At 39.5% G+C, this 13,019-nt stretch overlaps 2 protein-coding genes across 5 annotated transcripts in view; one reads left to right on the forward strand and one right to left on the reverse strand.

Annotated features, from left to right (window-relative positions):
• PLEKHA8 (pleckstrin homology domain containing A8) overlaps positions 1-1,395 on the reverse strand; it is a 33,117-nt gene extending 31,722 nt beyond the window's left edge. Inside the window, exon 1 of the mRNA XM_081931913.1 lies at positions 1,198-1,395. Within this exon, the coding sequence (XP_081788039.1) occupies positions 1,198-1,237 (40 nt within the window). The 5' untranslated portion in view covers positions 1,238-1,395. The remainder of the gene's footprint in view (positions 1-1,197) is intronic.
• Positions 1,396-1,588: 193 nt separating this feature from the next.
• Positions 1,589-9,569, forward strand: FKBP14 (FKBP prolyl isomerase 14). 4 transcript variants are annotated; one of them, XR_014173519.1, is made up of 5 exons: positions 1,592-2,470; positions 4,871-5,022; positions 7,566-7,693; positions 8,322-8,519; positions 8,936-9,072. XR_014173519.1 is itself a non-coding variant. In XM_081931915.1 (5 exons), the coding sequence occupies exons 2-5, from the start codon at positions 2,280-2,282 to the stop codon at positions 9,092-9,094; spliced, it is 630 nt and encodes a 209-aa protein (XP_081788041.1). In that variant the 5' UTR covers positions 1,610-1,970; positions 2,251-2,279; the 3' UTR covers positions 9,095-9,569. The 4 variants fall into 4 exon arrangements, 3 of the variants coding, with proteins under 3 accessions (XP_081788042.1, XP_081788041.1, XP_081788040.1); XM_081931915.1 differs by lacking the exon at positions 8,322-8,519 and having other exon boundaries at positions 1,610-1,970; positions 2,251-2,470; positions 8,936-9,569; XM_081931914.1 differs by lacking the exon at positions 8,322-8,519 and having other exon boundaries at positions 1,611-1,970; positions 2,218-2,470; positions 8,936-9,569.
• Positions 9,570-13,019: the final 3,450 nt, after the last annotated feature.

Here is a 13,019-nt window from a genome sequence, read left to right on the forward strand (position 1 = left end):
AGAGGAATAACTAAGTGGATATATAGCCTACTGAAAATAGTATTCACAGGTTACGCATTAACAGTTTCTAATAAAATTAGGCAGAGCGCCACAAAATTTAATCCTTAGATCAAGATTCTGGCAGACTCTAATACAGGTAGTCTCCAAAGACCAATGACCAGTTTTCACGTTTATGATTGTTGCAGCATCCCTAGGATCACATGATCAAAATGCAGGCACCTAGAAACTGGTATGTATTTATTACAATTATGCTATCCCAGGGTCATGTGATCACTATTGGTAATCTTTTCAGTCAGCTTCCAAGAAGCAAGTCAAAGGAGGAAGTCAGATGTGCTTCACGACTGCCTGAAAACCTCAGCTTCAGTGCTTCACTTAAGAATTGTGGCAAAAATGAAGCACAACCCACTTAACAACTGCCCTGATTAGCAACATAAATTTTGAGCTCAATAGTTGTAGGTCCTGGACTACCTTATAAGAAAATCACAAAGAAACTGATTCGAAAGTGAGCAATGAGGATGATCAGGAGATTAAAAGCTAGTCTCATACAATTTGTCCTATGAAAACAGCTTGAAAAAAATTAAACTGGAGGCAGCATCTATATAATTTATAGTAACCATGTCTCTAATTTGTCTTTTTTAAAAGAGCAGGTTGGAAAAAACTGTAAATGTTAATTATTCGTAGTTCACTACACTGGCAGCACTATGTATCTTAGCTTCCAACCACAACCGCTGATGGATACTAGGCAAAAAAAAACTTTTTCAGATGGTGCATAATCCTTTTTTGCTTAAATCAAATGAGGTGCTCTGTCCCTTTTTTTGTCCAATTCTTTCTCCTTTAGGGGCAGCATCTGCATGGTTTCCCACAACTCCTCCTATTTCTGAACTTGAATTTAAACTTTAGCAAGCGAGTTATTTTCCAGGACTGGACTGTCCTCCCAAGCCTGGATCCCTCGATTCTTCAAGGCAAAGCAGCAGCGCCCAGATTCTTAACATACACACACACCCCGGCCAGGACCTCCAACAGCCAGCAGCATCTAAATTAGGCACTCAGGACATTTTCCTTTTCTTCCTAGTTTTCAAAGTCACTACCTCGGTCTTTTAGTTACAGGAACCAGTTTCCAGCGTCAAGTTCAGGATTTGCCGAAATGGCGCAATTTAAGCGGGTTAACAAAGACAAGATAGGACGGATAATACTCACCGCTTAGATAGTTGGTCCATTTGTATAGTACCCCCTCCATAATGACAAGGTCCCCCCATCCAGATCTGCTTGGGACAGGGGAAACCTTGCCCCTGGCCTTCCCCCGGGAAACTTAAGCTCTCAGCCCCACAGCTGAAGCACGGACAGCTAAGGCCATCCTGAGGCTGGTAGAAGTCCGGCCCGCCTTCCTGTCTCCTTCCCCGCCCTATTTCCCCCCCCCCCTCCCCACCCTACCAGCCAACTTCTTAGCCTTACGCTACTAGATTAGAAATGCAGGTTTAATTACAGCTACGGGCTTTATCCACTCCGCAGAGTTACGTAAATACGTTCTTGAATACAAAGTTTACATGTGATTAGAAATGGGGCGCGGCTAGAACACCAAGAGAGCAGATGAGTTCTTGGGAACCAATGAGAATCCGGATCCATGCGTGGCGTCAGCCTATGATGGCATTCCGAAGCCGGCGGTATTGTGTTGAGGGATTCCAAAATGTATGCGCGGCGTTCTCTCGCAAGAATTTTTGGGAGACCAATCGTGGCTCAGCGATGAGAGAGCTTCCCCGGTTTTTTTTTCGCCTCGCAGATGAACGGGTCAGTTTCCCAATGGAGTGGCTGGCGTAAAACCCAGCCCTCGCGTTCAGCCAACCAGAAAGGAGAAAGAGGAGAGGTGGCTATTAAATGGATACGAATGCTTGGAGGAGATTTGTCTGCTTTTCTGCGAGTTTTAAGGCCACGTTTGCCACGTCTGCGGATCTGGAGAATGAGACTGAAAGCTGGTGAGATACAAAGGCTGGGAGGAATCTCGGCTCCGTAGTTAGCCTTTTCCATCTCCCTTTATTGAAACGTCCGACGTTTTAAAGTCCTATGAAGTTGAATTTCAGAAGATACAATTTAAGTACATTAAAAAGTAAAGACAGTATATTTTAGAGGGCTTTTTAAAAAATAAAAATAAAGCTATCTTAGATCATTCCTTAGTAATGTGAGATTCTGTTTGAGGATTGTTGGATTTTTTTTTATGGCCAGGTGCATGTAAGGTCATGCTGATTGCTTTTTCAGTCTGAAAAACGCATCTTCAAGTAACCAGAATGGAAGGTACATTTTGGATTCTCTTTGGGACAGTGACTTTGGTGGCTGGCGCTCTCATTCCAAAACCAGAAGTCAAAATCGAAGTTCTCCATAAACCTTTCATTTGCAAAAGAAAGACCAAGTTTGGAGACCTCATGTTGGTGCACTATGACGGATATTTAGAGAAAGATGGCTCACTATTTCATTCCACGTAAGTATTTGTTCTGCACATTCAGACACGCTAACCAAACAAATCACATTTTTCCTCAATGGGATATATGAATGGAAACAGTTTACCATAGTGGAAGATACCTTGGCTTTTCTCATTATTCTTTGAATATGGCCCTTAAAAGTGATCCATCCTTAATATGCAAAATTAAAATGCATGATGTAGTCTTAATTGGAAATATTTGGTGGCCTTATTATAGGGATATTGGGTTTTTAGGATATCGTGGATTTATTCTCAGTTGGGTCATAACTATTATTACATACACTTTCTTTTTTTCTGAACTGTGAGATTTTCTTTTGGATAAGAGCACTTTTAACTTTTATTTGTAAATCCAGAAGTATGGCAAACCATTCTTGCAGCAAAGTCCTGGTTAACTTCAGAAAGACCCTCTTTCGCTTTCTTTCTTTTTGTACCATCATACTTTTATAAATATAAATGAGTATAATACAAGTGTTCTTAGTTTATGCATCACCCTGGAGGTGTATGAGCAACACAGAGAGTCATTTGTTTTAAAATTTGCTTCAGGAATGATCATATCTTGAATATTATTTGGCTTACAAATCAGTTTTCTATCTGCTATTTTTCATTGGAAGAGGCACAAGAATTCCATGGACTACCAGGTATATTGTATTCTTTAGAAGTTTAAAGTATCTACTACTAAATTCTTCAGTAACTTTTACTGGGTGAAATTATAGTGCATCATAGGGCAACAATTTTTGAATCAAACTTTCTTGGATACATTATAAAAGATATCCAGAAACTGGGATCCATGACTCCCAAGGGATAGAAATTTGGGAGATTTGTGATTGTTTCTATGCTTCTGTGCTGTCATCCGAAACTTCTGTAAACCAGTCCTATCCTAGCCCTCCAGAAACCAGGTCCTTTTTCAACTGCTGGAAATCAAGTAGACTAACCTCATCCTAGTCCTCTGTCTGGAGGCTAAGGTAGACTGGTTACATCATCAGTTGCTGAAAGACAGTCAGCTGTAGGAAGTTTGACGTGGCTCCCATTCCCACTGCTTTTTTTTTTTTTTTTGCCCTTGGTTATTCTGTTTTGTTGTTAAGGTAAATATTTCGTGAAACAATAACCCAATGGCTCACGGTTGTCTAATTACATTATAAAACATTCTGAAATGACTTCTTGCATGTGAATTAGATGTTTAAACATTAAATGTTAACATCTTGTAAATTTACAATCTATCACTAAATCAATCACGTTTTTAATTTTCTGTGATTAGAGCATGGCATATTTTGAAGATTTGCTATTTTACTGAAATGAAATTGACAAAAAGCATATTTGTGACAAGCTGTTGCATCTATTTGCAATTTATTGACACTGACTCCAGTAATTGGGTTCAGCTTCTGTCAAATATATTGCTTGCTTCTGCCATCTCTGCTGGTTATAGTTTCTGGAATATCTTTATATACTAATGACATTCAATATTTTTATCCATTTAATGTAACAGATAGGTAATAGAAACGTATTTAAACTGGTAAGTAAGTATGATGTGTAACTGAAGGAAATGATGTCTGAAGTTTGTTCTTATACTCTGAATTCCCAGCAAAATATTTCCTTGGGTATTACTGTACCAAAAGAATTCAGAAAATGAATGAGAAGGCTGTAAGCATGCTATTGAGTCAGGTCTTTAAAAAAAAGCTATAAAGGACAATTACAGATTAGAAAATAAATGAGAAATCACAGTAGTTGTTTTAAGAATAAAAGCCAGATTTCAGAAATTAATAATGCAATAAGGATGTCCAAATTCATTCCTTATTGGGGATTTTGGCTGCATTGTTAATTATTAAATTAAAAGCATTTTTGTGACATTCTCCTCCCAATTTATCACACAAGAGCATTGCAATATTGCAAAGTTCTAAAATTCCTGATATACTTTTAAGCTAATGATTATCATGAAGACCCTAGATTTCAATTAGTGCAAACACAAGTTACTTATTTTTGTTTATATTGTGCTATTATTAATAGCTTCAGTTGCTAAATCAGGAGAAAAGATCTTAAAATCTGTCCGCTGTTGTGTGTATGCTTTAAAATGGGGATAGGGCCCTCCAGAAATTGCTGAATTACAACTCTTGCATCCGCACCTAGCAAAGCCAAGGATGAGAACTGCTTGAGTTTAATTAGCAATGACTGGGGGACTTCACACTCCTTGGCGTCTGTTTTCAAAACTTGTTCCAGGAAATAACTCATGGGATCCTGTAATTCTATTTGCCATGTAAATTATAGAAAGAAATAGAATGGGATGGCTTTTTAATTAGCCTGTCATTAGCTTTCATGAACAAAATACTGAAATATTAAATCTCTGATCCAGCAACAGGATTTTTTTTTTCAACTGAATGTCCTCAGTGAATGTTTTATTTGTTTCAGTCACAAGCATAATAATGGCCAACCAACATGGTTTACTCTTGGTATAAAGGAAGTTATCCAAGGCTGGGACAAAGGTTTGAAAGAGATGTGTATAGGAGAGAAGCGCAAATTAACAATACCTTCATCCCTAGCTTATGGAAAAGAAGGCAAAGGTAATACTTTCAGGTTCATAAAATCATATAATTATAAGATTATGGTTCATAAAATCATATATTCTACCAATATTTATCTCTTTACCCAGGTTACACAATACAATTGCATGGAAACACAGCATCTTTCTGTATCTTGTAATATATACTTACTTAGTCTGTGTTTATAGATTTAAAATATTTTTGGGAAAACAACCATCTGAAACATACCTCCAAATCAATCATGCTTTTAAAAAAGAAAGAGACATGCTTTAGCATGACCTCCGTAGCCCAAAGTTTGAATAATACTGAACATCTTGTGGAAATCTCAGACATGAAGGACATTTGAGCTAGAAGCGTTCTATAAGAAAGAGGGGGGAGGGGAATCCAAATGCAAGACCAAAAAGATTCTTAATTGACTACAGGAGACTTTTGGAAAGAGTTATTTCTACCAAAGGAGATGCTACAAAGTATTGACCAATAGACCTTCCAAACCTTTTTACCTGCGAATGGTTTTTTTTTTATTTTGAGTCTGTAAACAATTCCATATAAATAAAAACTATGCACTAACAGTTATAGAGAGATGTTGTATTTAACTTTGGATTATAAAATAGTTGTATCAATTTCTGTTCACTTATGGATTTAGTGAAACATTTTATCAGGTTCATGGTCTAATTTTTGCATACACATATGCTATTATATATTCAGAAATATTCCTTGGCTAATTTAAACTAGTTTGATATCCTTTTAACTTGATTATTTCCATTGATATAAAGAGAATTATTGTTCTTATATAGGAGTATACTGCTGGTTTATATGTAACTTATTCTAATAAAATAACATCTCACACACACTCGCACACTCCCTTTTCATCCTTTGGCTATTAGGTGTCTTCATCAATCCTTGGTGCTCCGTAGAACCCCTGGGTATTTGTAGGTTCTACTCAGTATCTTAGCTTTTCCAAGCACTGCAATTGTTGTTCTAATGTTGGAGACATTCTCCCAGCGTAACAGTCATAGCGTCAAGTACTTCTACCACTATGGCCTTTACTTTGGCCTTTACTTTCCACCTCCTCTCTTCCTCCTTCAGTCCTGGTACTTTTCCAGCTTCTCTACCACAGAAGCAACTACAACAACACATGCGTCCACATATCTAACTGCTACAAGATTTCTTACCATGTCTGGCTACTTACTACTAATCATTCTGTCCCATAATTTATCACTATCAGTTTAAGGCACTGATGAAATTTAAGGAAGAAACAGGCTATATAGTATGTTACTAGCAGAATTAGCTACAAAGAAGCTTTCTTCTTAATTTGGGCTTCATTCCCACAGAGCATGGGTGTCAAACTCACTGCGTCATGTTGCCGTTACATGACATATCGTGGTGTTTCTTCACAAACCTGGGGTTGGTGTGGCCTGTGTGACACATCCAGCCTATGGACCGCCAGTTTGATACCCCTGCTATAAGAATTGTGAAGTATGGAACATTCTTTCATATGTGGTGGATGTGTACAGCAGCAAAAAAATATTGGACAAGAATAAAAAACTGGCTGGAAGAGATAACTACACAATCAATAGAGCTAAAACCAGAATTATTTTTATTAGGGATAATTACAGGGAATGATGAGAAAAAAATTCAATACTTAATATTACATGTATTAATATATGCAGCAAGAATCATATATGCACAAAATTGGAAGAACAAAAATATACCAACAGAGGAAAATGTGATAAAAAGAGTACGCTGAAATGGACAGATATATGTAAGTTATATTGTATATAAACTAGTACAGAATAATAGTTATAAGAGGAATATATGTACACAGTTAGATCTAAGATACATTATATAAATTAGCACATTGAATGAGTAATATGTATAGAAGAAATATAAATAGGAAATACACACACAGAGAGACAGACAGACAGAAAGACAAAAAGAGTATAATGGAGGCATATCAATATGAAAATGTTGCAAAGATGATATTTGTGTGAAGTAATATAGGCAAGATAACATAAATTTGAACTGAAGCCAGTTCTGGGTCCTCACTTTTACTTTTCTTATACTTAACTTTTATAGAACAAAGAGAAATATTACAAGTCTTTCTCCTCAAATTAACCTAGGTGTATGTCAGTACATTTTCTGGCCATATTCAATGTTACAAACATTGACATTGCATAAACAACACATAAAATAATTACCTTTATATAATCCAAATGGGGTGGACTACAAACAGAACATGTGTACATTTGTTGAACTATAAACTATAGAAGACTAGATATCTTTCTGTACTTACAATAAGATAATATAATTAGGAGATTTGTCCATTATTCTGGTGCCTTCCTGGGTGTTAAATGTAAGAACTGTAAGTTTGATACATTTAAAGGTTCAATGAGACTAACTTCTAATTGAGTGTGCATGGATTTGCATTTTAAATTAATTAGACATTATGTAATCTTTCAATACTTTGGTTAACTCTAGGTAACAAAATAGGTGTTATATTCTTAGTATTAGGCTTAATGTGATCCCCATTTTATATATTTATTGTTTATTTATTTATTTGATAGGAAAAATTCCACCTGAAAGCACACTGATCTTCCACATTGACCTTTTAGAAATCAGAAATGGACCAAGATCCCATGAGTCCTTTCAAGCGATGGATCTTGATGATGATTGGAAACTATCTAAAGAAGAGGTGAATTTGTTAATGTATTCTGCAGTGTATAGAAAAAGATATACAGTATGTTCTGCCTCGAGTGTTGTAGGCTTGCTCGGGGCATGCAGTTAACTCTATGCTTATTCAGATCAAGTTTATTATCAGGCATTCTTAATAGCAAAACTTACAGTTCAGTGTTAAGATACTTCTGACTTTCCATAATCTGTCCCATCACGTGGTGTAAAAAGATGATGATTTTACTCCCATGCTGAGCGGAGATATAAGCACTACTATTCCGGTTCACAAAGGCATTTAAACTGCCTGGCTATAAACTTTGCAAGCAGGCAGAATGCCCCAGTGGCCAATCAGAAACACAGATGTGATCACATGTCCGGTTCACAAAGGCATTTAAACTGCCTGGCTATAAACTGCACGCAGGCAGAATGCCCCAGCGGCCAATCAGAAACATAGATGTGATCACATGCCATGGAACTACATTTCCCATAAGGTAGTCTCTGCCTACATTTCCCATGAGGTAGTCTCTTAAAGGGAGACAGTTCTTAATTCCTACACTAGCTATATACTGCTCGGGCAGCACAATATCCAAGCTGTCATTTCCCTTGAAGTTCTATGCAAATGTGTCTATAAATAAAATTTTCATTCCAAGGTGATCTACATTAGAACTGAACAATTATTCCTGCCTTCAGAGTTCTGTTGCACAGTAATTCAACATATTATCTGAGGGAAAGTTTAGATGAATCAAGAACTGGGTATGCACCCATCGTTTCTGCTTTTTAAAAGGCCTTGAAGACATGGTTATGACAACTAGTCTGAGGTCCCAATTGGGATGTGGCACTTTGGAATGGTTAGTGGAATAGATAATATCCCATCCCTTTTCTGTATGCACTTTGCCCTCTCCCTTTTGCATCCTAGTTAATTTTATTTTAATTGAATTTTAAATTTTTGATTCTTATTTGTTATTTTAATGTTTGTAGTATATTTTAATTGTAAGTTTGCCCAGAATCACTTCTGGTAAGATGAGCAGCATACAATTTAAATAAATAAATATGTAGTCCTGGATTATATATGGATCTACTTTTATATTATGTTCATCCTACACATTTGGCTAGCTAACAAAGGGATAATATTTATGTGAAGCTACAAAGTGTACTAAAAAAAGGTCTCTCAATAACGGTGGCTCCTCTCTATAAGTCTATGCTTATCTGCTTTTAAATGTGTATTTGTAATTTTAAATGTTGGTGTTTTTTCTTTGTCTCAAAGGTAAAACAGTATTTGAAGATGGAATTTGAAAAACATGGTGCACCAATTAATATAAGCCACCATGATACTTTGGTTAAAGACATATTTAATAAAGAAGATGAGGACAATGATGGCTTTATATCTGCAAGAGAATTTGTTTATAAGCATGATGAGCTATGAAACATTGTGAAAAAGGTGACTTGAAAAAAAGCAACAGTTTGCAAAATGAATGGTTCTTTAAAAAAAATTTGGAGCTGTTACTCATCAATGTGTGCATAAATTATAACATCTATTTTTCTACAAGATCTATTTCTGATATCAAAGGATACAATGTTTAAATATAGGACTGAAATATTTTAAGGTTTTTATTTAGGTAAAAGTGTTATTATGTGTTGAAGAACATGGAATTAAAACATTACCAAAAACTAATATTATTGAAAATTCAATTGTTTGCATTGAAGTATTTATTGATAATACACCTATTGTTCAAGTATTTCATTTCTGTGCTCTTAGAACTCTTAATATTTTAAATGATAGTTGTCACACTGTAGTAGTAGATTTCATTGTTTGTATAATTTATATAGGACCAAAGATCCCTTTTATCAGTAAAACTTTTTGTAAAAAAAATAAAACATTGCTTTTTGCTGGAAATGACTACAGTGTCTCATATAAGCAACTTAAGACCTTACAGTAATTTTTATTAAAGAAACCACTTCTTTTTCCCAATTCAAAAGAATGAAAGCAATTAAGGAGGGGGTTAGTTTTGGGTCCTGATGCTCGAAAAGACCTACTTAAAATTCAATAGGTCTCAAAATTGTAGCTTAGCAGGATTTTCTCTCTTCTATATAAACCAAGTGCAGTGTGAACATGCCAGGAGGTATTCGGACAGTTTGTCGTGCCAATTCCTTGGCCCAGGCGGCCCAATGCCTCCTTAACCGACCGGACGGTAAGTTCTGCCAGGTCATTTCTGGCGGGGTGGAACAGGGCCGTCGGGGCATGTCGTATGCCATGCTGGCCTAAAAACATCTGGAAGAGTGCCAACGTGAACTGGGGCCCATTGTCAGTCGCCACCACATCAGGCAACCCATGGGTCATGAATAGCCTCCCTAGCACCCTAATTACGGCCTCTGAAGTGGTGGAGGGCATGAGTGCCAGCTACACCCACTTCGAGTAGGCATCTGCGAGGACCAAAAGTTCTGCCCTAAGAATGGGCCGGCGAAGTCCAAATGGAATCATGCCCATGGAACCCAGGGCATGCCCCATTCCCTGATGGGCACAGAAGGGGGAGCCAGTCTAGATTGCTGGCACTGCTGCAGATGCTACCCAGCTTTCTATTTCCTGGTCAATCTTGGGCCACCACACGTAGCTTCGGCCCAAAGCCTTCATGTGCACAATGCCTGGGTGAGCAATGTGTAGGCAATTTAAAATTGGCGACCTAAGGGGGGAGCTACCACCCTATTGCTCCATAACAGGCACCCATTAAGGACAGACAGCTCATGCTGCTGTATATAATAGGGGTGAAACTCAGGACCTACTGGCCCTTGTGTCCACCCCTTGCGCACCCAGTCCAAAACTTGGGCCAAAATGGGGTCTGTGGCAGAGAGCCTGGCACTGGCATGGCCAACTCTTCAATTAAGAGGACCGAAACTGCAGGGGCAGGGTCCAAAACAGGCACTGGCAGAGGGCAGCGACTGAGGGCATCAGTGTGCCCCAAGTTTTTTCCTGGCCTATATTGTAGCTGATAATTATATGCCGCTAGAAAGATTGTCCATCTGGACATTCTTGGAGACAAAATCTGAGGGGTCTGGTGATCCCTCGCCAGAAGACCCAAGAGGGGTTTATGGTCAGTCACTAAGTGAAAAAAATGACCATAAAAGTAATCATGAAACCGCTTTACCCCTGCTACAGCAGCTAGGGCCTCCTTACCCAGCTGACTGTAATTTCTTTCAGCTGCTGAGAGCGTGAGCGAATAATAGGCAATTGGGGCTTCTGAGCCATTAGGTAGAATGTGACTCAGAATGGCCCCAATGCCATAAGGCGATGCATCGCAAGCCAAAGTTAATGGGAGGCGATCACTGTATTGCACTAATAAAGATTTGGATGTAAGGACATCAACTGCCCTAAAGGCTTGGGCTTCTTTAGACTCCCAATGCCAGGGCGTCTTGAAGTCCAGGAGCCTATGAAGAGGCTCTGCCAAAGATGCCTTATGGGGTAAAAAAAATGGAGTAAAAATTAAGCAGCCCCAGAAAGGCTTGCAGTTCAGCCTTAGAAGAGGGAGTGGGGGCTTTCTTAATTGCTTCTACCTTGGACGGAGTAGGGTGGATGCCTTTGGAATCAACTAGATACCCCAAAAATTCTACACTGGGAACCCCTATCCTATACTTTTCTTGTTTGAGTTTCAGCCCCGCTTGGCGGAAATGGATCAGGACTGCTCTTAATTTATCGACAAGCTCAGCTTGATCCAAGTGGATATAAGCATGTCATCGAAATGGGGTACCACCTCTGGCAGCCCCTGGAGCATCTGCTCCATTAGGCTCTGGAAAATACCCGGGACTACACTAACCCCAAATTGCAAGCATTTACATTTGAAAGCTTCCCAGTGCGTTATGATGGTTTGAGCCATGGCAGTGGCTTCATTTACCGGGAACTGCTAGTACGCTTGTGCCAAGTCTAACTTGGCAAAAATGTTTCCCTGGCCCAAGGAATGGAGCAGATGTTGAACCACTGGCACTGGGTAAGGGTTGGCTTGCAACCCTTTATTAATGGTGCATTTAAAATCCCTGCAAATTCTAATACTACCATCCTGCTTAATAGGTATTACTATGGGGGTCTCCCAGGGGGAGTGGTCTACTGATTCGAGCACTCCTTGTGCTATTAATTTATCTAGCTCTAAATCTACTTTGGGCCGAAGAGCAAAAGGCACTCTCCTGGGTTTTAGACATATTGGCGCCACCTGGGGGTCCAAGTTAAAAGAAATGGGTGTCCCATTATATTTACCAAGCTTGTTGTCAAATACATCTGTGAACTCCCTGGCCAGCACGGCGAAGGAATCTGGAACAACGGAGTGGATGCCCCAGGAGGCTGGGCAGATGGCCATCTACAATGATGAAGGGAAGAGGCCCCAGGAAGTTATTGCTGGCTATAGTGAATGTGCCGCAACCCACAATGGGTATTGGCTGCCCTTGATAGTCTCTGAGGTGAAGTGGGCACTGTCTGAGTTGGTCTGTTTGATAGTAGCCCAAGAGACCAGAGATTTGGAAGAGCCAGTGTCCACTTCCATCTTGCAGGGATCTCCCTCTATGCGCACAATCAGGTATATCTTATGGGTAGGCTTGGTCAGGGACGCATGGCTGATAGCCCAATAAGAGTGCTGCTGGTCACCTGTGATGGCAAAGCAGTCTTCGCGGATTTTGGGAAGTCTTTTTGGGAATTGTCTAGACAAAGCGTGCTCCGGAGGTGGGTCACCGATTGGCATGGCCGCTCTGCAGACCTTGGCTAAATGTCCTTTCCTGTCACACCGACGGTATATTGCGGCTTTGAATTTGCAGACTGACCTTGTATGGTTCCCGCCACAACTCAGGCAACCCGCCTGAGGTAAAAAATCAGCTTGAGTCTTTTTTTCCTGGTGGCCAGTTTGAGGCGGCTAATCTCTTCTTCCTCGTCAGATAAGTCTTCTTTGTCATCTTCTTCATGGTGGACAGCATGACCCCTGCTGGCATGGGGGACCGGTGGCAGAAATCTCTGAATTTCTGTGGTGGATTTGTCCGACATTTCATATGCCGTGGCTTCATCCATGGCTGCCTGAAGGCTCAGCTCTTTTCGTGCCAGCAAACGTTGCTGAAGTCTGAGGTCTTTGATACCACAAACCAGTTGTTCTAACAGGGCATCGTCCAGCACAGGAAAGTCACAGTGCAGTGCCGCTGTTCTGAGGGAAGCCATATAGTTGCTCAAAGATTCCCCTTCTCTCTGGGTCCTCTGCCTAAAAGCGTAACGTCTGGCTATGCACGAGGGAGTTGGAGAGTAATGATTTTTAATTTTCTCCAAAAGAGTCTCCCAAGGCATCAAATGGACGGATTGAGGGGCTGCTAAAGCCCTAGTGTTCCAA

The sequence above is a fragment of the Natrix helvetica genome (genome assembly GCF_964273705.1).
Source record: "Natrix helvetica genome assembly, chromosome: Z".
Taxonomy (NCBI): domain Eukaryota; kingdom Metazoa; phylum Chordata; class Lepidosauria; order Squamata; family Natricidae; genus Natrix; species Natrix helvetica.